The sequence below is a fragment of the Falco cherrug genome, chromosome 2 (genome assembly GCF_023634085.1).
Source record: "Falco cherrug isolate bFalChe1 chromosome 2, bFalChe1.pri, whole genome shotgun sequence".
In the NCBI taxonomy this organism is placed as follows: Eukaryota; Metazoa; Chordata; class Aves; order Falconiformes; family Falconidae; genus Falco; species Falco cherrug.
Window position 1 is genome coordinate 7280404 of NC_073698.1, and position 27169 is coordinate 7307572.

Sequence of the window (27169 nt, forward strand, 5' to 3'; positions counted from 1 at the left end):
TATTATTTAAAAAAAATAGTGAAACTGTAGAGAATCCAGAGGAGATCAGCTAAGGCAACTGGAAAGTCAGGAAACACTGAAAGAAAAATATTTATTTTATTAAGAAAGTAGATAATGAAGAATAGTGTTTTTCCATTGTGTTGATGGCTTTTATGCAGAAGGCAGATATTCTCTCTCCCCTGTAAAAGACAAGAGGAAGTTTCTTTTTTTAATTTGCACCAGAACATTGGACTTTTGGGATATAAGATAGGTCTAAGGAAATTTGGAGTTATGGGGGTGTGGAGTAACCACTGATGACCAAGGCAGACATCTTTGGAGAACAGTGGATGACTGTAGTTGGACAGTTGAGTAATATAATAGCTCATAGTTGCTGAAAGTGGTAGCACTTTTCCGCTCCTGTTTTTGCTCTTATTCCTGTTACTTTTGCATGTCATCCTTTCCTCTTCTGCAGTGGCTTTTGCTGGTTTCAGTCTTCTTGAGCTGTTTTTTATCTTGTAGAACAATGGAAAAACTATGTGGGACTGTCTCCCCATGCGTCATCCCCCATTATCCCACCCACCACCACTTAAGTTAGGGTTTTTTTCTTTTTATGAGAAATCAAAATGGTTTGGAGAGAAGTACACCAGTGCTGGCTTAATGTAAGTGATGGAAGTGTGCGGCTGTTAGCAGGTAGACACAGGAATGGGACCATCCTGTTTTGTGTCAGTGAGCTGTCATGAAAACATATCCTATGGGTAATTATGCTGAGGATGAAGCAGGGTAATTATGTGTTAACTGAGGTCCTTTCCAAACTTTATTGGTTTCTGTGATTTGGTAGTGATTGGGATGTGGTAAGCTAAGCCTAAGTTATGAGGGGTTTTGAAAATGAAGTAGCTGGTGTTTGAAATAGTGTAAAGGGTGGGTAGTTGGGGGACTCAAAATATAATTTAAGGCTTGCTCTTGCTTCCCCCTTGGTGATTCTCCTAGGCTAAATATGTATGTAACCATCCTAATCTATTCTTACTAATTAATTTTGTAGACCAACACAAACTTAAGTGATGTGTTAAACTTGCATCAAGATCTAGGTGAATTAGGCTGTGGCTTGTATTCAACTTGAAGAGCAGAAATGTTGGAGGAATGAAGGAATGCATTAGCTTGTAGCAGTAGCCACGTACGCTAGATCTGTTAGCTCCAAGTCTGTTCATTTGTGAGCTTGATAGCCTTTTCCTTACATAAAAAGGCAGCGAAAGAGTCATAAACCCAAACAAAACTAGCTGTCGCTGATACAGATTCCACAATCAGATGTCTTTGAGATCTCATTCCTCAGAGGGATCCAGTCTCTAACAACCTATGAGTTTACTCAAGACTGCAGTAGCTTAAGTGGAGCTTAGCAAACCTAGTTGGTCTAAATGGACCTGTTTCAGATAAGGGGTTAGAGTAGATGACCTCCAGAGGTTCTGCCCAACGTGAATTATTTTATAACTCGGTGATCCAAAGTATGTATAACTTAGTTACTCCATTATGATCTGGCAGTTCAGGTTATTTTCTCAAATTGAGCTTAAAAGAATACCAGCAATTTCTTTTGTCTGAAAGTGTAATGTGATGATGCTTGCAGGATGAGTGGAACAGCTTAAAATTGTCATTTCTTGCAAGGAGAAATGTATCTGATTAGATGAGTAGATAAGAGGAAGGATCGTGGTGTTGGTAGATTCAGTTTCTAAACTGCTCTAACTTGTTTACGTGCTGTCATGGTACGTTTATGCTTGTATAAATGTGCCTGTAACTGTTTCTGGATTAATGAGACGAATGTAGTTGAAAGTACAGTATTTATGATATGTAGCTGGATCTGTTGAGACAAAATTTAGCAGTATTTTAATGTTAGCCTTTTAAAGGGGCTACTTGACAAGTTTGAAAGTAAGAAATTATGTGGGAAGTGATGTTCTGCTATGTCTTTGGAAATCAGTTCTGTAAAAGTAGCTTAGTGAGACTTTTAATTTCTGTGGTATTTGTAACTGAAGAACTTGGAATAATCATTATGAATGTTGGATCAAAATGGTAATTGAGCATTTACTGGTATATGGGAATTAAGATGGAAAATAAAAAAAATTAAAAATCTTATGTGTTGGTTTGAGTTGTCCTTCCCTTATTTTTAACTTTTACTGTTTCATTTATTGATGCATTGCTTGTTGATGAGTTTTGGTAGACACTCCTAATGTTCCTCAGAAAAGTCTTCATTGTAGTAGTTGTCCAGCTGATCCCATTTTTACTCTTACTTTTCACAGAACTACCATAATCGGTTTTTACAGTTCTCAAACATAAGAAGTAAAGGTTAGTCAGTGTTGCTGCAGGAGTAAATCTAGACAGTTAGAGATGCCTGAGGCAGTAATGCTGTGTTCACAGGGTTACTGATATTTAAAGTTGTTTCTAAGAATTGCAATTAGAAATTGCAGTTTTAAGTAAGAGAACATGATAGTCTTTTTTGAATTGGAAGAAAAAGGCAAGATGCAACTTGAGGAAATGAAAATTTAAATCATTGGCTGTAAGGCAAGTTATTCAACATGATATTAAACCTGCTGTCTGCATTTTTTATCCTGCTTATCTAATATAAATAAGATTAAATCACATTTCCTTTTAAACATGGAAAGCCCTGAACAGAGTGGGTCTTCTCAGATTTCTTTAACTCTTCCATAAATTGTTTCCTGAGTCAGTGTATCTAGCTCTTAAGATGACATTATATGCAGAATAAGAATTGTCAACAGGAAATTTTATTGTTAATTTTGAGAAATGTGTGGTCCAGATTTTCTTGTCCACCCTTTTGACTGGGAAGTTTGCTGTAGGAAACTGCTTCTAGTAGTCTGGCACAAATGGGCTTATTCAGAAGAAAACAACTAAATTTAGAACAAATACTGCAAATACCTGTATTTTGTGGTAATTATGAAAACATTAAAGTATTCACTCAGTTTTCAATTTATTCGGGTTCTGTAATATTCTTCCAGCAGATTAAATGTCACTTAGTGGCTCAGACTGAAATTTCACATCACTATTTTTCTAGCCTGGTCACTTAAGTTTCTCAATTTGGGGTTTCTCTGTTTTGGCACAGGCTTCATTTGCAGTTACCAAATGTATCTCTTTGAGGAAGAAATCGATTTTAAAAAATGGTCAGTTTCACCTCCCTGAAGTCATGCTAAAAAACTACTTTAAGTATTTTTAGACAGATTGTTTGATTCTCTAATGAAAATTACTTATTTACATTCAGGAACTTTCTAATCGTATTTCCCATATTTAAATAATGACACCGCCTATGGAAGAGGCTGGAAATTATTTAGATATTTACCATATGATTACGTTAATTTACCTGTTTTAAAATGTCAGTTGGAATGTGTAGAATCAGATTTGAATGTGTCAGGGTTCAGTTATCTGTAGACGTAGATTTTTAATAATAGATTTTATAGACAACCTCTGCATTTTGTTCTTATTTCAGTATTTCTAATTTCTTGCAGTTTTTTTAGAAGTGTCCAAAATCCTTTCATGGCACAGTTAAATCCTCTAGTGTTTAAATATTTAAGAACAGTCAAATGTTAAATGTTCTATAAATGTTTTCAAGGGGTTTTACTAGAGTTCATACATTATTCAAATAAAACTGGTATGTAGTTGTGAGGTCATCTCAAGTTTTGGGTTTTGTGCGGTTTTTTAAGTTTAAGTGGATAAAACTAGAATGAACTCTTCATAATCAGCTTGTCAAGGTGAGTGGAAAAAATAACCTCCATAATCCAAAATACTTGTCATCAGCAGCCAACTGAAACTCTTCTCCTCGATGCTTTATATTGGATGTTTGAAAATGAGGGGCTATCTTGATTTGTCTTCTAGTCAAGGATGGAAGATGATGAGCTGTTGTGGAAATTTGAAGAAAACAATACAACTAGGAAAAATATCTAATAAAGAGAGGTTGGGTAATTTTAATCTTTTATGTTACACTTCACATGGACTACTTGGGTTAAAAACCTTCTAGTTCAGTAAATGACATGATAAAAACTGACCATGGAAGACTTTGCTGCTGCTGCAGGGCATACCTAAATTAAGTTTCTACTTCGTTTGAGATTTGCTGGCAAATGTTAAATTAATGTAACTGGAGTCTCTGTTTGTTTTTTCCTCAATAACACCTGTTTTTCCCTACTGCATAGTACTTCCCATGTTCTTCTGGAAAGGAAAGATGTGGCAGGCATGTGTGCCTTGCCAGAACCTGTGACAGAACTATTTAAAATCAACATGGGTATATAGATAATCAGCTGATTTGGCGGGGGGCACACAGGGGAAATATTCATCCTAAACCCATAAAATTTGTTTAAAAAATAGTAAAAGTAAATTAAACTCTATACTACCACTAGTGCTTGCTGTAACTGTATTCCTAACACAAAATCAAAAGAAGGATTTTTTTTGTCTAGAGCAGAGTTCCTGATGGCATAAAACCCGATCACTTCAGATTATTTAAGTGATTTGATGCAAACTTGCTGACTTAGGATCTTTGAAATTTTTCACTAAATCCTTAGTAGAGTGTTAGCTGCTGTTACACAGTGTGTCATCATGTGGGAGACGAGTCATATCTGTGCTGACATTCTCATTTACTCTTTGGTAATGCCACTACCTGTGGAACTGTGTAACAGATGTTTATATTCAGCGTTTGCATTTCAATTAAGATTGCTGATGAAATGAGGGAGCACTTCACATTTGTTGCTCTGTTTCAGTGAACAAATATTTGTGTAGAGCAAGAAGAATTAACATAAGAAAATGAAACCCTAACATAGTGGAGAGTGGTATAACTTTTAAGTTACGATATGAATTGAAGTCTAGACAGCTAGAGAAAGGAATTGAACTTTAGTCTTACCAAAGCAAACACCTATTTCTTTTTTTTTTTTTGGGGGGGTTTTTTATTTCAGCTGTTGGGTTAAGTGGAGATCCCAAAGTTTTCCCCAATGTACACAATTTTCAAAAATACAGTAAAATGAAAGTTTTCGGCTTTGAATTTTATGTCTTGTGGAGAAACTGCTCCCCTAGAGGGGGGGAAAAATCATCCTGTATCATAGCTTTTTAAATCTTTAGCTCAAACACCTTATTAAAATAATTTTGTATGGCCTTAGATGAAAGGGGAATTGATCATAAGCATGCTCTTGAGTAGAATTATCTTAAGTATAAACACTGTCCCATATTCCACCATTAGTGATTAGCCACAAGTGTTCCCTCATGCAAGTGGAATGTCAGTCCACTAGCATGTTATCTGTTCAGTTTGAAAGCTAATCCATATGCTAAATGGATTGTGTTGTATTGAAGTCCTCTATGTGGATGTAATTTCATAAGAGTAATTGCTCAACTCATTCAAGAGATGTTTTATATTTCCTTTTACATTTTAAAAAAAGAAATGGCTTTGCTATGTGTTTTGGCTTCAATTATAAACTTACCAATTGGGTAAACTTGATCTGATGCATATTTGGCTTATACTTTGGATCCACCGATATTTATTTAAATTCTAGTAAGTTTTGGCTTTCATCCTGTTAAGATGAAGTGTTAAGGCAAATGAGAGCTTCCTGATGACTTCATACAATTTGGGTAACTTCTGGTGTGCTGAACCTCTGGTAGTTTGGATTTTAGATTTAGATTCTTAGTATTCTGGAAGAGTAGGATATTAAGAATTTTTCGAAGTTTTCATTTGTGCGTGATTATATATATATTCCTTTGATCATAATATTTTCCTTGTCTGTGCGTTGGGATTATCTGAAATAAAGCAGCATATGCTGTCTGAAAAACATGTAGTCTATTCAGAATGACCTTTAAGCTTTGACAGCACCTTGTGGTGGGGGAGATACTTAAAATGCACATCTGCCCAAAGGTAATGATACAAAGAAATTAGCTATTTGCTTTATTTAATATGGTGGTACTTTAATAGTCTTTTTTTAAAAAAACTAATCAAAGAACCATTCATATATTGGGCTTGTTACACATTTACACAGTTACGCCCAGTGTTTGTGGAAGATCACAGAATAAATTGGAGACTCTTGTTGGACTTGGAACTAAGTATGTTCGTGTTCTGAATATATAAGTTCAGTCTGTTAACATGTGGTTTACTTGACTACTCATCTGTAGTGTCTTTTGTATATTGATTTTATGTTGGCTTGGGAGAAATCAAGTATTTGTTTAATGTGGTAAAGGCATATACGTGCCTCTCTTTAATCATTACTTGCACTTACAGTATTCATTAGTTTCTGAAGTTAAAATACATAATGGCAAATTTTGCCTCTCTTATTGTTCAGGTGGCCATTTCCATATTGAATCTTGCACCAAGTTGCAATGCTGTATTTGTGACACCTATTTCTGTGTCAAACACAGGCTTGACTTCTGTAAGAAGCTGCTCTGGGAGATACTGAGGTTTAATAACAGTAGTACCTCTAGCAGGGGTAAAAACAAAAAACAAAAAACCAACACACACAAAAAACCAGAAAACAGAAAAACAAACAAAAAAACCACAAAAAACAAACAGCAAACATGCTGTCCAAGCAAAGCCACTCACACATTGTGTAGCTGCATTGTGAAAACTGGATCCTTTAAACAGGAGCAGTCATAAAGCTGATCAGCTTATCTTGTGGAGCTCTCCTTTTTGAGCTCTGTTTTTCACTGTTGTGTTTTTGGTTTTTTGGTTTTTTTTTTTTTAAATCTGTAAAATGAGCTAATTCTTGCAATGCAAACTTCTTGAGTTCCTGGCAGGACCTCTGACTGACTTTATTTTCTAGTTGTAGTTTGTCTGAATATTGTATATAATACAATTCCCAGCATTGCAGTACTTGTTTCCTAATAATTTTCCAGTCAACTTCATAAAACTGCGATATCCACGTACATGTGTGAATGAAGAGCAAAGTGCTCATATTTTGAAGATTAGTTTGGTCCTGGTTTAGACCAAATTTAGCCAATCTGGAAGAACTATATATTGTCATATTTTCACTTAATCTTTTTTCATCAGCGCTATGGTAATGGGCTCCTTCATTGGAACTGTTACTTGGAGATGCTATTTCATAGATCCCTCGTTCTGCTGTAGCTGCCCAATTTATGAAGGCACTATGTTTTCTAGAATAATTTCTATTCCCAGGGAATTTCCATGTAAGTGTTTAAAAAAACCCTTGTTTTGAAGCAGTTTATCCTGGGCAAGCTCAACGGCTGAATCTTGCACTAGAATAGTCGTGTTTTCAGTAGTTTTAGCAAACATGAATTTGGATTCAGTGAGATGTAGGAAATGAGCATGTGACTACTGGACAAAAGCAGTTAAGTGATTTGAAGCTTTTTTTTCCCCAAGTTATTACATGAGGGGCTGAAATAATTTAATCTGTATCTGAGGGAATATATAAATAAAGAATTGGGTAAGTGGGATGTCATTTACTTTATTCTCCCTTCATATTTTTTCTAAATTTTTGTTGGTTGGTTGGGTTTTTTTTCTAAAGAATTACTAAGAATGTAATGTGTTTAACTCTTGGCACTATCTGTGCCTACTAATATTGGATGATCAATACTTCAATTACCTGCTTACTGAATGGATGTCAGTCTCCTCATCTTGTATTATAAAAAAAAACCCCACCCAATCAACCAACCAAAAAACCCCAACTATCCAACTATCAGCATGTTGGACAGCATAACTGATTATGTGCTCTTTCTAGGTAGCATCTTTGGTATAATAGATGAGAAAGCAATGGTTACCAAGATGGAAATCTGTCATAGTTGCCTGACCTATTTTGGAGTAACTAGGGGTCTGGAGCACACTTTCTTGCCTGGAAGATCTCGTTCTTGTAAATATTTTCAGGTTGATACTTACAAATAGGAGCGTTCAAAATGAGAGGTACAGGCAAACCATTGGAAATGGTCAGATACTGTATGTATATGAAGTAGGTAATTCTGGCCTATGTTCAGTCTACTTGTCAAGTTACTGCAAATGATAGTCAGTTAGGTGTTTCCAAGCCAAATTTTTATAATCTTGGTGTGAATTAACACAGGTAAGATTCTAGGGGGAAAATTTGATTAAAAAAAAAAAAAACAAAAACAAAACTTGTTCAGGTTACCCAGTGGTAAGGAGGCTGCTTAGTGCAGAATGAGGCTCTGCACGAGGACTTTGGTCACAGACACGTGTTGAAAGCACACGTGTTCTCTAGGGTAATTTGTGGAGATGCCTTTGATGCTTTATTATCTAGCCTAGCTGCCTCATGTTTGATCACTTACAGTGGACTGGCTATTCCACACCTACATGCCTAGTGTGGAGTAGATGCTGTATTTCAAATCAAAATCATATCCTTGTAGCAGCTACTTTGTGTAGATGATCACTGCTTGTTTCTTGGGTATGAATCTTCAGTCTTGCTGTAGATACTTTTTAATGTTTATACTTCTTTTGCCTAATAACTATGAATTGTGTAAAGCAATGAATTATTTGGATCTTTCCTGTAATGAAGGCTAAATGGTTGTGAAGACTGTAGGTATCTTGCTTGGGAGTGCATATATATTCTTTTTCTTGCTCAGAGTATTACACAGTATTTCACTGCATGTTTTATATTAGTTAACTTGAACAGGGTTAGGTAATACAATGGCTTTGGTACAGGTGCACTTGCAAATTTTCAGTGTTACTGAAATGTCTGCAGACCAGACCTTTGTTATGATTCCTTGCAAAATTTTTGCTTGATTGGAAAAAAGCTATAAACCCAAACAACTGAATTATGTGAAAGTCATTTAGTAGGAAACAGTTTTAACTGTGTTAACAAAAATAGAAGAAACTAAACCATACTTATAAACTTCTAGCAAAATCTAGTTTTGACATCTTTGTTGAAATTTGTCTGATATAGGTAGGTGAATGGAGTTCTTCAAAATGTAAGTCTTACCACTTAAACAGGTCTAATGCTTTGAAATCTTTATAAGTATATACTCCTGTTGGACTACTCTTTTGGACTTCTAAGTTACTTTGTAAGTGACTTCTCTGGTTTTGCCTGTCTTCATTTTTCTTATTTTCTTTCCATAGACAGTACATAGAATTGCAGATTAATTGAGGTTGAAAGGGGCCTCAGAAGGTCCTGTAATCAACCCTTTGCTTAAACCATGTCAAACTTTAAAAGATCTCGTTGTTTATGGGCTCTAGTGCCTGACCACTTTCATCATGAAGTTTTTCAATTTCTTCATCTGGTAAGAATTTCCCTTGTTGCAGCGTGACTGCTGCTTCTCATCCTTTTGCTGTGAACCTCTGAGAAACATCTGACCGTGAAGGTAGCGTTTATATTCCCCCTCCCTGCCTTTAGCCTTCTGTTCTGCAGATGGACTAAACTAATTTCCTTCAACCAGCTCCAGCTACATCCATGGATACGACTGTACGTTCATTGTTGTCTTATCTTCCCTCATACAAGTCTCCCAGCCAGCTGCAAGCTTTACTTAAAATTCTTGGTGCTGATTGCTGCCTTCTTTGAAAGAATGATCAACGTTTATTATTTAATATCTGTATGCTGTGTGTCTTACACTGTGGAAATTCTAACAGCCTTTAGAGAGTTTGTACTTCCCAGGAGAGCTTTTTTTGTTCAGCTGTGAGGTGTTGTGGGCATTAATACAGAAAGCCAGTAGACTGAGTGACTTTCCTTTCTGTAGTATTGATGGGGGTAAGTATTCAATCCTTCTCATTCTCTCCTATGACAAGACGACCAAACATTCAGCACACTTTCACCAATGGTTATTCTTTTTTGTTTGCTCGTTATTTTTTTGGATTTGTTCTTTTCTAAGGTTAAAGCTATTCCCCTTAGCACTGTGCCCTTTGGTTGTATACATGCCTCTGGTATTGGTCATACCATACCCAGTAACTAGCAGACTTGAGATTTGTTGCTTTGGGCACTTAGGCTTCAAAAATAGGTAGGTAGTATTTTCATAGGTGGGTGTGAGATGAGTTGTGTGAAGTGTAGGATGTGAAAATAATTATATATTTCTTCCTCTCCCTTAATGAAGGATGTCTGTGGGAATAGGATAAATAAGCAAGAACACTGTATTTGACAGTCCTCCTGAATAGGCGGTGCAGCAGTGTGGGCTGCGGGGGACTGTCTTCTCTTCTGCTGTGTCTGTAAGCTGCTGCTTATGTTATGGTTAGCACAAAAATCGCTGATCTAGTTTAATTTAGCTGTGCAAATATTTCTTTATCTAGTTAGCATTGCTTGTGCAAATACTTTCAAAGAAGCTGTCAGACATAACTTTTCTGAAATGTATATAACGTAGGCACTTTGGGTTATCAGGACCTACCAGATTATTAAGCATCTGTGTTGTTCAGCCTGCATTTTGTAGAGAAAGAAACTTCATGTTTTGCTAAACTTGGTTTGTAGTAACTGGTATCGCAGTGCCTCTTCCCCTCGTTTACATTTGTAAATTTATTTCCTGCCCTTCAAGGCTAGACTTGCCTGTGTACTTCTGTTCTTGCCTATGTTCTCTCCCAGTTGGCTACCAGTTCTCCTTTGTAATGTGCCTCCCTCCCAAGTCCATTCATATTCTTTTCACATAAACACTCATCAATTCTGTGAAGGATGATTTTCTGCTGGGTTATAGAGCCTGTTGTTTTTGGGTTTTTACACACTGTAACAGATACCAAAACATGATTTGAAGGTCCAATGGTGTTTCAGACATTTCTTCTGGCACAAAATATCATCTAGAATAGATGTTATTAAAAAATATAACTAGATAGTGGATTTTCAAGGGGCACCTCTTTCTTTGTTACTGTTGACTAGTTGGCAAATGTTGCATTTAAGAATAGAAGTTCTCACTTTCTCATGTGCACTTGCATCTCTTAAGCCAAAATGTATGACGTGACATCCTGTGATGCATATACCTTTATATTTAATATGCATTCCTACCAGCTAGCCTTGCACAAAACTGCTTGGGCTATTACTTGGGTGGGAAGACCTGACGATTAAGAAGCTGCAGGGCTTGGTTTTAATGATCCAGTTCAGAGCATGCCTCTTGCCGAGTAATATCCTAGCATTGTCCTAACAGCCCCAAATCATCATCCAATAATAGATAACTGACTTAAAAATGAGGTCATGAATGCCTGTAGTCATCAGTTTTGCTTGTAGATAAAGGAATGGCTAATCTCTCTATCTCATCAAATTTTGAATGTAGAAATCATTTCCTGCTTGCTTCCTTTAATACTTAAACTTGTAAATAGCAGCCTTTCAGTTTAGACCATGCTAGTTTGTGTAGCTGTGCTTTCCTGCTTCTCTGAGGGCAGCCCTGTCTTTCAGGAATCCTTCATGATGAATGATTGTTCAAAGCACAATACAAAAGTGTCTTCAAAGGTTAAATATTTGCCTTCAGATTAAACAGATACTTCCAGTTAATCTTAGTAGCCCATAGGCAGGCATAGGGCTTACTCAGGTCGTGATACTTACTGAGCTATGGCTTTTGGCAGGGCTGTCAGTTTGAGTGAAAATTACTGTTTTGTTTTTGGGGATGGTAATAGTAATAAAATGTCATCAGTACTATGTTGCATTAAGTTAAGCTTCATGTTAAATGCTAGCAAGCTGTGTTATTTCACACCTAGATGTTAATACAGTGGCTCCTGTTGTATTTGTCACTAGCATCATGATCTTAAGTCATCTCTTCCTTCATCAACATTTGGAAATTACTGGATTATTGTATATGGCTATATTGGTTGTATTGTAAATATGGCTCTTTGTTTTTATACAGTTGTGACGGTAGCAAATCTAGATGAAAGGCTAACTTTAACAAATATTTGAAGTGTTGCTAGATCTTGTCTACTGGAAATCCAGGTTGAACAAAAATTGGATAGCTTTGTTTTAGCTAGTCAGCCATGGGTTTTGGTGTGCTTCTAAACAATCTTTTCAGAGAACAACCTGGTTTGTTTCTAACCAAATTCATCTGTCAGCCTCTGGCATTGTAGCTAGAGGCTCCTTTTTCACTTAATGTTTCCTCTGCTCTTTTGAAGGTGTTGATTGCATTGTATCAAGACTAAGCAGTATTTAGATCTTTTATTACACCCATTGAACCAACATCTACAAGGCTTTACTGGTCCATTATGAGGTCGGAAATCTGACGTTACGGTTAATTCTAATCATTATCTTCCGGTAAAACTTGATTAAATGGCAAGATGTAAGAATTATTTTGCTATTTAATGCTTCAGATGTTTGAAACCTGGGAGGTGTTAGTCAGAGATAGTGTAAGTCATTATGGTACTTTTATTCCAGGGGCACTTAAGGCAACTGCAAAAGCAATTGAGGAGCTGGAATCTTGGCGGTGAGCAGAGTGGAGTTTGTATTACAAGGTTCTGGTAGACCAGTGCCATGGTGCTTTTCAAGAGTTAACTTATTTTTCTGGAAAGTCCTTCAGTTTCATAGAAAAATATTACTATATAAAATGAGTGTACTGATATTTTTTGTATGTTACTGATCTTCCTTCACAGAACTCATAATAACAAAAATTTCTGTATTGCAGATTTAATCCAGTGCACAAATGAGATGAATGTGAACATCCCACAGCTGGCAGATAGTTTGTTTGAAAGAACTACTAACAGTAGCTGGGTAGTGGTCTTCAAATCTCTCATCACGACCCATCATCTAATGGTGTATGGAAATGAGGTAATACAAAAACTCCTATGTCTGAGAACAGTTACAGCACTTCATTGCTATAAATGCAAGCTAAATGCTTCCGCTAATTATCTTTGTAAGAAAATCTTTATTTTCACCTTTTTGTCTAACTCTGCATGAACACAGGTCTCATGTTTGTCTGCTTACTATGTTTCTACTTTAAAATCTGTAATTCTAGAATTAAAAGTCAGTGTTCTGAATGCTGGAGGTACATTGGGTTTTTTTCTGTGGTGTTGTTCTCATAATGAAACAAACAAAACCAACAGAACTTAACTTGAATGCTGAAAATAAATGGAAGGTTCATGCTCTAGCTAATCCAGATGGTCTTTTCTCCCAGATAACTTGATTCTGAACTGATCTTAATCATTACACCCTAACCTTTTGCATTGAAGACAGATGTATGCCTGTGAGCTGGCTTTGTGTGTGAACATATAAATAACACCGAATACTGTACAACAATTGAACAAACAAACCCCCAGTTGACAGAAAAAGGAATAAGCTTGTTTTGTTCCACAGCTTGAATTCCTATCAGGCCTTATTTTTCAAAATATCAAGCCAAGCATAGCATAAACTTGAATCTTTTGCAGTTAAAAACCCAAACCAATATTTTTAAAGCTTTCTTAGGAAGTGTTTGTAAACATTTTTTTACTGCAAACAGTCATTATAATGTAACCTATATGAATATTGGAATTAAGAGGGATAGCTTTAGAAAATTACAGGCAGGATTTTGTATAGAGGACCAAAACTTTTCAATTCAGGTTGCATTCAGAGTTCTTACAGGTTGTGTAACTGCTTCCTCTGGTTGAATGGCTGGGTTGTGGGGGGTTAAGTGGTGGGGCTTTTATAAGTATACACATATATATATATATATATACACACACACTGGTTTTTCTTGCAGGTTAGCTGCAGAGTGGTTTTGGTCTTATGAAAAATCTATTCTTTGAAGCTAAGTAAGCCACAAGAGGGCAAACTTCTCATGTTGACTTTGAGCGTTATCTATCACTGGGATAATTGACACTTTCCAAAATAGTTTATACACTCTTGCTGTGCTTGCACTTTGAGTCATATAAACTTTAAACTGATACCAATACACTTCATAGTAAGTCAAGGTATTTCATTGGACCACTATCTGAAATCCTTTCTATTTTAAGAATAAAACTGCCAAACAAATCTTGCTTGCCAAATGTGTTACAGAAGTAAGAAGATTGCTGTTCAAGATGAAACTTTTCTAGATGAAGCTAGAAATAGTACTTGAACAACAAACATGGAAATAAAGTGCTTAGAGAATCATGTAGGTTGGAAAAGACCTTTCAGATTGAGCCCAACTGTTAAGCTAGCACTGGCAAGTCCACCACTAAACCATGTCCCAAAGTGCCATGTCTACATGCCTTTTAAGTATCTCCAGGGATGGAGACTCGGTCACTTCCCTGGGCAGCCTGTTCCAATGCTTGAAATTATGAAAACTGTGAAATTATTTAAAAGTCTAGAAGTTTGTCAAGAACCTGTAAATCTTTGTAGAAAAACCTGAAAAGCATTTGGTCCTCCAGATTTTGCTTGCTTTATTTACAGCAAAGGGCTGAGTGCCTTTACTCCAGTCTTTTTTTTTGATGTAACCTACATTTATGCTAATGAAAATTATTCAGTAGCACATGTTATGCTAATCAGCATTATTTTTCCTCTGTCAAAATGTTATTGCAAGTGAATGATTGGTTTATTTTTGTAGGAGCTCTCTATACAGTGGTTCATAAGACAAAACTATTTTTTCTACTAAATTAAAATGTGGTGCCAATAATCTGAAATGTGTCTTTACAAGATGAAAATAGCATTCATTAGTTTTGTGAAACGTAATTTGGAATTGTGTGTAACTAAGGAGATATACTGTATGATACTGTGTTAATGCTTTATATGGGTTCTTATGTTTATTTAAAGTTTGATTTATAAGCAAAAACCTTTATATCACCTTATTTTCCTATTTAAGCTAAGTACCATTACAAATGTATGCTGAGCAAACATTGGTAAAATGCAATTAACTGTTACAAAATTGAAGTCAGTGAAACAATTGTGAGCACATAAAATGAGAATGTATTTGGGAGATTTTTTTCCAAAGCTTCCAGTTCCATATTCTGGCTTAAAATAAACAGTGTCTTTCAGTCAGAGGCCTTCATGCAATATTTATGTGACTTTGATTTGTTCAGATTTTTACATAAAAAAATAACTAGCTTCAGTTGAAAATTCAGCTGACTTTTTGTAATAGTTTCCAGGTTTGAGATCAGTCTTAAAGCTTAAAAGTCGGATAAAAAGTTTCTAGTACTGTTACCTCAGTTCCAGCTTATTGGTAAAAGTAAATTCATTAGTAAAATTAGTAAAAGCATTCAAATTTTTCCTTTCATCTAGCGTTTTATCCAGTATCTGGCGTCCAGAAACACATTGTTTAATTTGAGCAATTTCCTAGACAAAAGTGGATTGCAAGGTAAGGCATCTTTTTCATTGAAAGTTAGTAGTGTGCTGGGTGACGGTAAATGCAACTTGGTAACTCTAATGGACAGTGTAATTTAAGAAGTAATTTTTTTGTCTGTTTTACCTCACACTCCATTTCTTTAAAATGCAACTGCGGTATGGCAGAAGCTGCTGGAGGAATTTTTCATGTTTAATGGAAAGCTTACTTATAAATGCTTCTGACTTAGCTAAACAGATCTGACTTGTTATTCCTCTTAGTTTTGAAGAGATTTCTCCATTTGTATAGGTATATTTTGATTAGTAAGTTAAACTTAAAAAAATGCATCGTATGTACATCAGATACAGCGTCTCAGGGAAATAAGAGCTATGTCTAAAAAACCCACCCCAAAATAACTTTTGGGAAATAGTTTGAAGACCATTCCATCCATCTTTGAGACTAGTTCCATGGGCAAGTAAGTTTTTTCTCTGGAAGGGTATTTCAGTTGAAACATCTGAACCGAACCGTGATGCTGCAGTTCAGTGCAGTTCTGATCATACGTGTAGCTGTCGTAATTATTTTTTCCTCCCGAGGTTGTTTCTTACTTTCTGCATTACTTCTTATGTAGCTTCTTCTAATTTTTGCCAGGAGTTTGCTGAAACAGGCACACAGGTTGGTTGCCTGGGAACAGAAACCTCTTCGGTGTTAACCAAGGATCTACCAAATTGCCTCATTTTATTGAGTCTTAATTTCCATAGTCTCAGTATAGATTATGAACAGATCTTTTTATTTTTCTGTATTCTTAGATTGACAGTTATCAAAATATTTCCTGTTGCCACTGTTTTAAAATAGAAGAAATTCTGTCATGTCTTAATGTTGTCTGCAATGCCTTTTTTTTTTTGTACTCAGTTGCAATTGAGAGGATGTGTTGGGGAGTTGATGCAAACATCTTTGTGAATGCATCATGTAATTTTTTTGATAGTCATTTATGTTTATATTATGAAAGAACTTGCATACAAATGCTTTGTTTTGCTTTTGGAAGTAATTTCCTTAGAAATTAAATGTAAACTTCTGCGTAGTTCAGGTCTTCTAGTTATTTGCAGTATTTTCTAATTTACATCGTGAATTTAATGAAGTGCACAGTCTTTCATAATACATTGTATTTTTGCCTGATTCTTGATATTTAATGAAGCTGTGTTGTGTTAATATCTTGCAGTTTATTTAGAGTAAGGTTCTTGAATTGACTGGGTAAGTAACAAGCTTCTGAAACTTGTTTTTTAGGTTATGACATGTCAACGTTCATCAGACGGTATAGTAGGTATCTGAATGAAAAGGCAGTTTCCTATAGGCAAGTGGCTTTTGACTTCACAAAAGTAAAAAGAGGGTAAGGACTGGATTTTGTTTTGCTTACCTTAAGGTTTTGTCTTATGTCCTGTAATTCAAGTGGAAAATGCCAATGTTGGCTCTAGCACAGTAGAGACATGTGCTTTTTTCAGTTGAGTATCTCCTGTGACACAGAAAGGCTCAAGTGTCCAGTTATGTGGATTGCAAAAATATTTCACTTCAGTTGTTGTAATTTTGCTTCTTTAAACGTTAACAGTGTAATATAAAGAAATGAAAAATGGTATATATCAGAGTACATGTAAAAAAAAAAGTTTGGACAAATCTTCCATGATACATCACAAAGTTACTTTGTCTTGCACGTAATATAGGGGACTTTACAATTTACTGATGTTTCTAGCTCTGGAATATTTAAATGACAGGTGTTTTGTGAAATACCTTGCAGTCCTTCTGCGTGTCTCTATTCTTGTTTCAAAATATCTGTATGAAGTTTACTACCTTTGTAAATGTAGTGCAATTCATACTTTTAAACAGAACGTTGCGGAAGATGGTATTCTCAGTTTATCTACAGGAATTAAATTTTTCCCTGGAAAGTGAGCTCCTTTAAGAGAAATGAGTTGTTTGAGACTAGGTGTCTGTTTACATATAAAATAAGAGTGCAGAGCACCAGTAGTTGAGCAAATTAAATGTTATAGTGGATGATAGAATTAATTGGAGATTTCCTTCATTGGGAAGGCTGGAGAGTATGCACTGGTCACCGTTGAAAGTCTTTCCCTCTTTGTCCATTATCTCTCAATGCTGTGCTTTTTAAAGTTTAAAAACCTAATTTTAGTTTTACATTTGGGCATTCTTTCTCATCCATCCATGGGTTAACTTCTGTTGAAGCTAAAAACTTAATTCTTAACCCACAAAAATCTCAAACCTGTTAAATAACTGCAGTAGTAGGCTGTCTGATGATGCCTTGTGTTAATGTTAAAGGCATTGGGAATTGGCCTGGGAGCACAGTCCAAATACCTTATGTGTCCTTGCTAATAGCATAGTCTGATTGGTTTTGAAGTGTGATGATAAAGTAAAAGCAGGGGGGAATGCTTGGGCCTCTTTTGCTCTTCCTGCCTTTAGAGATGGTTGGAGTCCCAACAGCACAGAACCCTTTTGCCTTTTCAAGGTGTAGGATGTGTGTGTGGTCAGGTATCTGCAGATACACTAGGGAGATACGCAGTTGTTCTATAATCAGAAGTTTTAGGCCTAATGAGGTGAATTATTTAGCCTATAGCATGTGCCTAGAGGTCCTTCTGTGAGCCAACAGGGCTAACTGTTCTGGTGGCAGCAATCGATCTACCTTTTCCACACCTTGGTTTTTTTTTTTCAGGGCCCATGCCCTGCCACATTAAGCTCATTGCAGTTGCTCTTTGCTGTTAGGAGGGAGTATACAGCACAAATAGAAAGCTGGAAGCAGCACGCTTTCCATTGCTTTCCAGCCTGGAGAAGAGCCACAGCCTTTTCTGTGCAGATGCACTGCAAGATCTGCACTTGCAGGAAACATTTGGTTTGCTGTGTGCATGCTGATGAACTGCAAGTCTGTCCAATTTGTCTTGCAGAAAGCAGTTGTTTCTTGTTACTGAGGTGATTTAGTCTTTTTCTCCATTGTTGCTTTTCTTGGATAGTTTTGGTATTAATTTGATGAAGCTTTCTCAAATACACAGGCAATCTTAGTCTATTCAATCTGAACAATTAATAAACAACCAAATATTGGTAGTCAGCCATTAAAAGGAATTGTCACGTAGTCTCTATAATCTTTCTGAAAAAACTTGAAAAACACATTGCCATATTTGTTTGTTCTTTCTTACTGCTTTTAGTTGAAAAGAAAATCATCCAAACTGACACAAAATAATAATCAGGTGATTGGAAAGCGTGTAGGTGAAAATTCGCTTCATAAATAACCTTCCGAGCATTTTTTTTGGTCGCCTGATGCATCATAGCTCTGCTGTGTTTCTGAGCATTATCAGTTTCATTTCCTCTGAATGAAAACTCAGATTCATATTTTGGCCAAATAAGTCATTGCTTGGGTACACTGTGGTTATTAGAGTTGTATTGGCTAGCCAGCATTCCTAAACACCAAAATGCCTGCTCTGAATGGCAATGATTTAAATGCTTACTTTGACCTACTTTAATTTTCTACATTATGTTTCTTACTATCAGTTGCCTTCAATTCAGGTGAGGAATTTTATTTTGTTTTGCATAACAGGGCTGATGGAGTGATGAGAACAATGAGCACGGAAAAACTCCTAAAAACTGTACCAATTATACAAAATCAAATGGATGCACTTCTTGACTTCAATGTAAGTTTAGTAGCATGTATGTGTCTAACATACTATTGGCTTTGTCGTACAAACCTGCACAGACTTGTAAAATAGGTTGAGATTAAAGGTTTTGAACTTGGTTCCGTGTTATCTGCACAGCTTAACACAAATAGTGTTGTTCATTGGTATACCCCCAAGAAATCAGAAAAAAGAAATATGATGCTCACTGGAGAGAATGCTTTGTGCTGAATTAGTGGTGTTTGTTATGTACACTGTGTAAGAATTGTTTGTTCACTTGAAAGTAGTTTATTTCTGCCCTTTGTCTTCTAGTTACGTTAATGTTAGTTAAGAAAAATGTCTGCCAAAATGATGTGATCTAATTCTGTGCTGCGAGATCCTGTGTTGATTTGCTGTACTGCTACTTTCCACTAATAGCCAGTGAGATGGCTGGAAAGCATGCCTTGGGATAGACTACTGGAGTTCAGCTAGAAGTTTTCCAATGAGGAATCAATTCAGTGAAATTAACTTTTTTTTTCTGATCTTCCTAGGTCAATAGCAATGAACTTACAAATGGTGTAATTAATGCTGCCTTCATGCTGCTCTTCAAAGATGCCATTAGACTGTTTGCGGCATATAACGAAGGGATTATTAACCTCTTGGGTAAATATAACTGCTTTCTGCAATGTTAAACTTTGGGGAGGGAACTCAGTAAACAGTTGCAAAGAGCTGAAATAGTCGAAATAGTCTTACTGTAAAACCTGAAAATATTACTGTTATTTCCGATTCAGATTTATTTCCAAGGTTTTTCTGGCCAATTGCATTTTCCATTGCATTGTTTACAGGTATGAAAGCAAAGCCCATTCAGGATTTTCTTCACTTAACTTTTTTTTTTCTTGCATTGGTGCTTTGTGGTTTGGGTGTGGGGGTTTTTTTGTCTTATTGAACTGTATGGCAAATGTGAATTATGGTATTTGTTTCTTTAAGAAACAAGATCAGACTTTGTTTCTTTTAAAGTGGAATAAGTTATGTTCAGTTAAAAATTTGTAGTCACAGTATCTGTGATTGCTTGGCTATTGAAACTCTAATGTTGCTTGGTTTTATAGATTGGTTAGTTTATGTTTCTAGAACATATCTTACATTTTAAGGGGAATTACAAATTCAGGGTTCAGGCCCTTTCACTTGCACACACTGGATACGCAGGAGAACATAAATTTGGAAAATAATTAACTTGAAAGTAATCTGATTTGCTTGACTTGGTTGCATGCTGTGATTGGATCAAGCTACCTGATTACTGTTATTACCCAGTGCTTGCAAAACAGAAGGCAAAATCCAGTATGGGTAAAGGACAGTCTGAAGTCAGTCTTTTTCGGTCTGAAGCCCCCATCTGCTTCTTTTCACTCACTAAGAATTAGCATGTGGGTGCCTTTGCTCATGTTTTGAGTGAAGCTTAGTATAGAAACAGGCCTTGAAAGTGCTGTTTCGAGAAGGGGGATGGGACCCTCTTGCTTTTAGCATGGGTGTTTTGTAATCAATTGCACTTCATTGTAGACTGCACTGCAACAAGAGGCATCAGTCTGGCAGAGTATCAAAATCCTGTGTGACATGTGGCCGCTGGAATAGAGTAGATGCTTGACAGCCAGATTGTAAAATTGCCTTCCCTCCCTGCCCCTGCCAAGAAGATAAATTTACATTTTTCCGGGTGGCCTATTGTTAAACTTGATTGCCCTCTTCAGGGTGGTTATGCTTTTGTGAGATCTAGTACCTGCAAGGTAAGGTGCGGTTGCATGCATATGGTCATTAGCTCCTGTTCCAAGAAGCTTTTGTTGTTTGGTGCAAGTCAGGCATATTGACTTCTGCAGTAAACGTAATGAAACAGATCTGCAGGCATTTTCCATTTGTCTTGGTTTACGTGCTTTTACTTTGCATATCCTTTGCAGAATGCTTGATTTCTTACTTAATGTGAGTATTCTTACTGTTCGTAGAAAAGTACTTTGATATGAAAAAGAACCAGTGCAAAGAAGGCCTTGATATATATAAGAAGTTCCTCACTAGAATGACACGGATCTCGGAGTTCCTTAAAGTTGCAGAGGTAAACTTCAGTTAGCCAAACTATGCCCTTTATTTGAAGCCACTTATAAAGTACTTGTTTTCTCGTAAAGCAGGTAAGTGTTCCTTCCAGCCTAACTGCGGTTCAGTCAAGGGTCATCTTCTCAGTCTTGACCCTGGTGATTAGTTCATTTCATGACTGTATTGAAAAACCTGGCTGCAGAATGTTTGTTTTATCTTTTACTGAAGGAGGGTGTATAAATATGCATTTTAAAACTTCTTTATTTTGAATTATATATATTTTTATATAATTAATATATTTTTATATTTTATATAAAAATTCTTGGTTACATAATAATTGTGAGCTTTCTTTGAAGAATAGCCTTGCTTTAAACAAATAAAGTAACTTCAAGGTCATCTGCTGTTTTATATGATTCTAGCTGTATTCTAGTTTGACATCCACAATTCTGCCATAAGTTTTAGATGAAATAACAGCTTCACAAGTAAGAAATTGAGACAAGTAGATGAATGTGATTTTTTTTTTTTAAGATGTTTTGGCTATAGGTGTCTTCATAGATGAAAAAGTAGTTACCTCGTAAAATATTTTTTGTTTTATTTAAAATATATTTAGTCTGTTGCATTCTTGTTTGTAGAGCATTGCTGACTTGATATTCTAGTATTATGGAATTCCTCAGTTGATGTGTTCCTGTTCTTGTTTTGCCTTCCTTCATTATTCATACCTCTCAACAAAGAAGTTTTAAAGCTTTTCTCACTGTTCTCTGTTGGAGATACTACCTTCAGGTATCTTCAGTGGATAAGACTATCAACTGAAGTGGAAAGTATTAATCTTTCTGTTGTAACAATATCTATCCTGCTGCAGGGTATCTTAAGTTTAATCTGCGTTTTAGAAAACTTCTTTACAGAACTTTGAAGGTGCTTTGTTTTAGCAAATGCATGCTTTATATCGGTAGGTCTGAGAACTTGGCGCGTAAATTGTGGGATAGGCAAACTGCTCTAGTCTTAAGATTCTGAAACACTTGATTCTTGCTCTGTTCTATTTATGAGGTTGTATCTCTTAAAATATCTCTGTAACACACCTACGTCAAATGTATATACATTTAACAGAAGAACGTATTAAAACCAGCCATTATAGAGTCAGACTGTTAAGATTTAAAATGTAAATGGACAGGTTTGTGCTTTTTACATGACTTCGTCTTAATGTTGTTTGCTTTTTGAGCATCTCTGCCTTTAACAAAAGCAAACAGGTTCTAAAAGCTCATTTGTTTTATTACAGCAAGTTGGAATTGACAGAGGAGACATACCAGATCTCTCACAGGTAGATAAACCTATTATGTGTCTGCCAGTTACGTGTCTGTTTTGGGGCTGCATAATCAGAAAAACTTGGCATTATGGCATTCGCTTATGCTTTCTTGTGTACACTGTCACCAAGTTTTTTCCAAGCTTGTGATTAAATCCAGCCTCTGTTAGAACCTGGCTTCTATATGCAGTGATCCTATTGTAAAAAATCATAGATAATTTCTGTCATACTCCTGAGTGTTAAGACAACATTATTTCTATCATCCTTGAAGATGCAATTAATACCTGTGAGTTCATTTTAAGAAGCTGTGTTTTTTAGCAAGCTTACTTCTGGCTACATGCCCATTAAATCATTGTGAAGGCTTGCAGAGCATGTGCATAGAAATGATTTCAGGTACAGTCTCCTCCTTAGTCTCTCTTGAAATACTGACTGCTTCTGATTGTCTGCTTGCTGGTTCCTAGCTGTTAATTTTAACATCTCTTGACATATTTCAGTACTTACTGGTGAGTCGTCATGACAGAGTAATGTAGTGAGGAGAGTATATCACCTGATATTTTAAGTAATTAAATACATACAGGAGGCCAAGATGCTGTATAAATATTCTGAGCTGTTGTACCAGTTGCCCTTACAGTTGCATTTTCTGAAAGTCTTTTAACTACTGATTTGCTTTCCCTTACGTTCTTCAAATCTGATCCTGAATGTTTCTTTTTGCAGGCACCGAGTAGCCTTCTTGATGCTTTGGAACAACATTTAGCTTCTCTAGAAGGGAAGAAAATCAAAGATTCCACAGCTGCAAGCAGGTGCTTATGCCCTTGTCCTTTTAAAGAATTGTTGAATTGAATGTTAAATCCATTATTTTTGACTACGTTATGAACTATGGTTTGTGTAGGTTACATTGAAGACGTATTGACAAGTTATCATGTGTCTTTTGCTGAGTACTTAAGACAGCTTCTTCCAGGTCAACAGAACTAGAATCTAAGGAGCTGCAAGCACTTGCTGTAGAATCCCTTGTAACATCTAATCTTGAAGTTCTGAAGAGAAACTAAGTTTTTTCACTTACTGCCTGCAGATGTTAATTTTATGTTAACAATTAGATTTATATAAGGTATGCGACATTTATTAATATCCTTAAACTTTTATATCTCAACGTTAATCCCTTTTTTGTCAAAAGTAAGGAAATGCGTCCAGAAGTCCTTATGTTTAATCCCCAATTACTTTAAGAATGGATTCTTAAAGCCATATTGTATATGATAAAAGGCATTCACTGGTTTTTGAGTGCTTGCTAAAACACAAAGTGCAATCCAGAGAAGTCCTGTAGGTAACTAACTTGTTTAAATTTGAAGAAGCTTAATACTGGGGGGAAGACTTTCAAAATTAAGTAGTGTTTCTTTATTGCATGTTCAAAAAAAAAGGCAGTAATATTTTGGTTTTTTCATGGTAGTGACAATATCAGGGCTTAGCACCATTTCATTAGCTGCTTTTCAGAATATTTGCTTTCTTTTGTAGGTTTACTTCAGTTTTTAAAGTGTTTGTTTTAAATCTTCTTGCATACTCAAATGTGATGATAAATTGCAAACTTTTCCTCTGGGATATGCTAGGTGCATTGATAGTTTCTTAACTAAACCTGTGAAGTTAGCAGCAGTTTTAATAGGAGCCCAGATTATCGGAGATTCCCATGTGTCTACAAATAATGCCATTTTAAACAAAGAAGAAAAGAGCAAAGACTTCAAACATGAATTCTGTGATGCAGTTCGGAAGCAAAACATTTCAGGGGGGAAAATCCAAAATCCGGTGTATCGGAGTAAATAGCGTGATTTCTAGGCATTTTCATTTTGCAGTTCATGTGGTGTGTCTTGTTAAAACTTACCACTTTGTATTGTGCAGTGTAAGATACAGCCAATGTTACGAAGAGTTCAGGAGGAGACTGGGTGGATACAAGCAAAGTGTTCTTTAGATGTTTCTATCACGTGTCACCTATTAACAGCCAGCTTTTCTCCTGTTGATTACTTTAGGGCTACCACCCTTTCCAATGCAGTCTCTTCCCTTGCAAGCACTGGCTTGTCCCTCACAAAAGTTGATGAAAGGGAAAAGCAAGCTGCGTTAGAGGAAGAACAGGCTCGCTTAAAAGCTTTAAAGGTAGGCATACAGAATTTTAAACTGAAAACACTTTTCCTATGTTCTTATTAATAGGTTATTAGGATTCTTAAAGGAGCAAAGGGGAAAAAAGTTATTAATACTGAACATGTACTGTTGGTACAGTGCTGGAAGTAGAATCTTACGTACTTATACCATACAATTTGTGGAGGGTTTGTTAAAATAATTTCTGAAGCATTTGTGGCACCAGTGACTCTTGTAGCTGAATGCAGAGTGTGGAATAAATAAAAAACATTCTTGAGTTCCGCTTTATTTATCTCCAAAGTCATATACGCAAATGCTGTTTCTGGATTTCTTATGCCAGCTCACTTTCCCAACAGGAACAACGTCTAAAAGAACTTGCAAAGAAAACTCATACCTCTTTAACAACTGCAGCTTCTCCTGTGTCAACTGCAGCAGGAAGCATCATGACTACACCAGCCATTGATATTTTTTCTACCCCTAGCTCTTCAAACAGGTATGCTTCATGGTGTTGCTTCACTGTGAGATGCATAGCAGCTAGGATTTCCTCTTAATTTCTGTTGTGGAGTGTACAATGCAGAAGGTTGGGTATAGAGTACATTAGTGATGTGATAAGAAATGATGTTTTGGGTAAAGTTGATGGGGAAAATAACCTATTACCATAAATAACGTGTTTTCATTGTCCATTTGCAAAATAGTTTCTGATACGAACCAGCTGCTGACAGCCCATGTAGCTGTTCTTAGTCGGTGAGCGAGTTAGTTGTAAACAACACATGCTTTGTCCCCAAAGAACTGTATGAGTTAATTTGGGAAAAGTTGAAAAATTTAGTTTGGGAGATCATAAAGATAAAACTGAATTTGATGTTGCATTTATAGATCTTTAAAAGTAGAGTGGTAACAAAGTTCTTGATAGATTTTCAGAAAAAGGAAAGCCTGAAACAGGGTTTGAAAGAAGAGGCAGGTTTTGCAGTCTTGAGTTGTATGCTGTCTGCAGGGACTTGCAAAGATAGTGCAAGAGTACTTCCTGCACACTAACATTGATCTTTGACTAGCAGGAGCTGTTGGTATGAGTAAATGTGTGATCTTCATTCTGTAAAATAACCTGTCAAATCAAGCAGTAGCAGAAGGTACAGTGCTTTTATCAGTATAGAAGGAAATAGCCCTCTGAAAGCATATTTTTGCTTTGAGTGTGATTCTAAACATAAAGGATTGCTTAGTAGTTAAAACTCACATAAGAATGTACTCGTCTTTTAAAGTAGTCAGCACTTTGACAGCCACCTTTCCCCATTAGAAAGATATTGTAGGAATTTACTTGACACTAAATATGTAGAAAATAGTTGAATCATGTATTGGGAGCTAGAGAATCTTGTCAGTGTTAGTAACTGAAAAATTTTCTTGAAAAAAATTTTATTTTAAATTGCTTGTTAGAAGCCAGAATATATGAAATGGATGTATGCTTTGAACTAGTAACTTGGATATCTGATCTTGCTTGTTATGAGGTTTGAAACATAGAAGCATCTGATAAAGCTTCTTTAAACAGCCAGAAATGCTACACAGTGAAGACAAGAGCATTTTCTTCTAGAAAAACAAATGCTAGTTTTTCGTCATGTTTAAATTCAGTTGCTGGCAGCATGACTGCTGTGAGCAAAGACCAGATTTTACAGCAGTAGCTGCTATGAAAGGGATATGTTGGGTCATCAGATCAGTTGCTTGCTATTAGATGCAAAGTCTCTGATTAATCCTTATCACTAACTTGAGCAGGCTTTACCTTGAAAATCATCTTGTTTCTGCTGCTCACCTTACAGGGCTGTGCCACACCGTGCTGCTTTGTAACAGGAGCAGTAGTGGCAAAATGTGATTTCAGTCACTGTTGAAACAAAATAGTAAAAACTGAATGATACAAGTGATTGGGTCAGCAAGTGAATATACAGAGATCTAGGATGTTCCTACTTGCCTTTAAACTCGTGCCAGTCCCATTTGAAAAGATGCTGGGTGCCACAGTGACTTAGCTTCTGTCTGTGGTAACAGCTGTACATGCAAATTTCCGTTCATTTTGTGTGCTAAGAAGTTCTGGGTGAACCCAGTACTCCATTTATTATCATTATTCAAGACTAATTTAAAGTATGAAACATGCAAGAGGTTGAATTTTACTGTTCCTGTTAGACTTGTATGTTAAACTGCTGCAATAATTTCGAGACTTCACTCTATTTTCATGTGATGGACTTAGATCTCAGTTTGGTTTTGAATAGTCTAAAATGTGCATTTAAATAAATTTTCACATGACTGATGTGTGAGCAGGTGTTTCAAGGCTTCTTATATTTTGCTTTCCCCAAAGTTCTTTAATAGCTCATTTTTCAGTGGTGGTTGACACAGTGGAAAGATATGAATTGTGGAATTTAGATGTAACATTTTGGTGGTGTAGCCCACTAGAGTTCATTCTGTCAGTCTGCTTTTGTCATACTGCGGGACTTTCATGAGGTTATTTTAAAAGTTGAAGACTGCTGAACATAAAATGCTATATCCCTGGTGTTGGGCTGTGAGGAAGATGAGAAGACTGGTTGTCTTTCTGTCTTAGCTTTGACTAAAGTCACTTGGCATAACACAGAATTTAGTTTGCTTAATTAACACTTTTCTGCAGAACTGAAAATGTGAAGTTCACCACACTTTCTGATTTTGGCATCATTCTGTTTTGTAATGACTAATTAGTAACAAAGCTTTTCTTATTTTTGACAGTCACTAGTGTTTTCCTTGCATTGTAAACTGTAATGAAGTTCAAACAGTTGTATTAATTTATCTTTGTAGCACTTCAAAGCTGCCAAATGATCTGCTTGATTTGCAGCCAACTTTTCATCCATCTGTACATCCTATATCTGCTGCTCCACAAGTAGGAAGTACCTGGGGAGGTAAGAATTCTGATTGGGATTAAGGTTCTAATTGCTATGGCCATGTTCCTGTAAATGTTTCCCCTAGTCTGTGGGCTATTTCTTCCTTA

General features: G+C 36.1%; 1 protein-coding gene across 11 annotated transcripts in view; it reads left to right on the plus strand.

The window, feature by feature from the left end:
• The window catches only part of PICALM (phosphatidylinositol binding clathrin assembly protein), a 71235-nt gene that overhangs the window by 17462 nt on the left and 26604 nt on the right, over positions 1 to 27169 (plus strand). For all 11 annotated transcript variants that reach the window (XM_055701671.1, XM_055701672.1, XM_055701676.1 and 8 more), the window contains exons 2-12: positions 12472 to 12614; positions 15018 to 15093; positions 16339 to 16441; positions 18644 to 18737; positions 19247 to 19358; positions 20681 to 20787; positions 22039 to 22080; positions 22777 to 22862; positions 24075 to 24198; positions 24537 to 24673; positions 26980 to 27080. In XM_055701671.1, the coding sequence (XP_055557646.1) occupies positions 12472 to 12614; positions 15018 to 15093; positions 16339 to 16441; positions 18644 to 18737; positions 19247 to 19358; positions 20681 to 20787; positions 22039 to 22080; positions 22777 to 22862; positions 24075 to 24198; positions 24537 to 24673; positions 26980 to 27080 (1125 nt within the window). The remainder of the gene's footprint in view (positions 1 to 12471; positions 12615 to 15017; positions 15094 to 16338; positions 16442 to 18643; positions 18738 to 19246; positions 19359 to 20680; positions 20788 to 22038; positions 22081 to 22776; positions 22863 to 24074; positions 24199 to 24536; positions 24674 to 26979; positions 27081 to 27169) is intronic.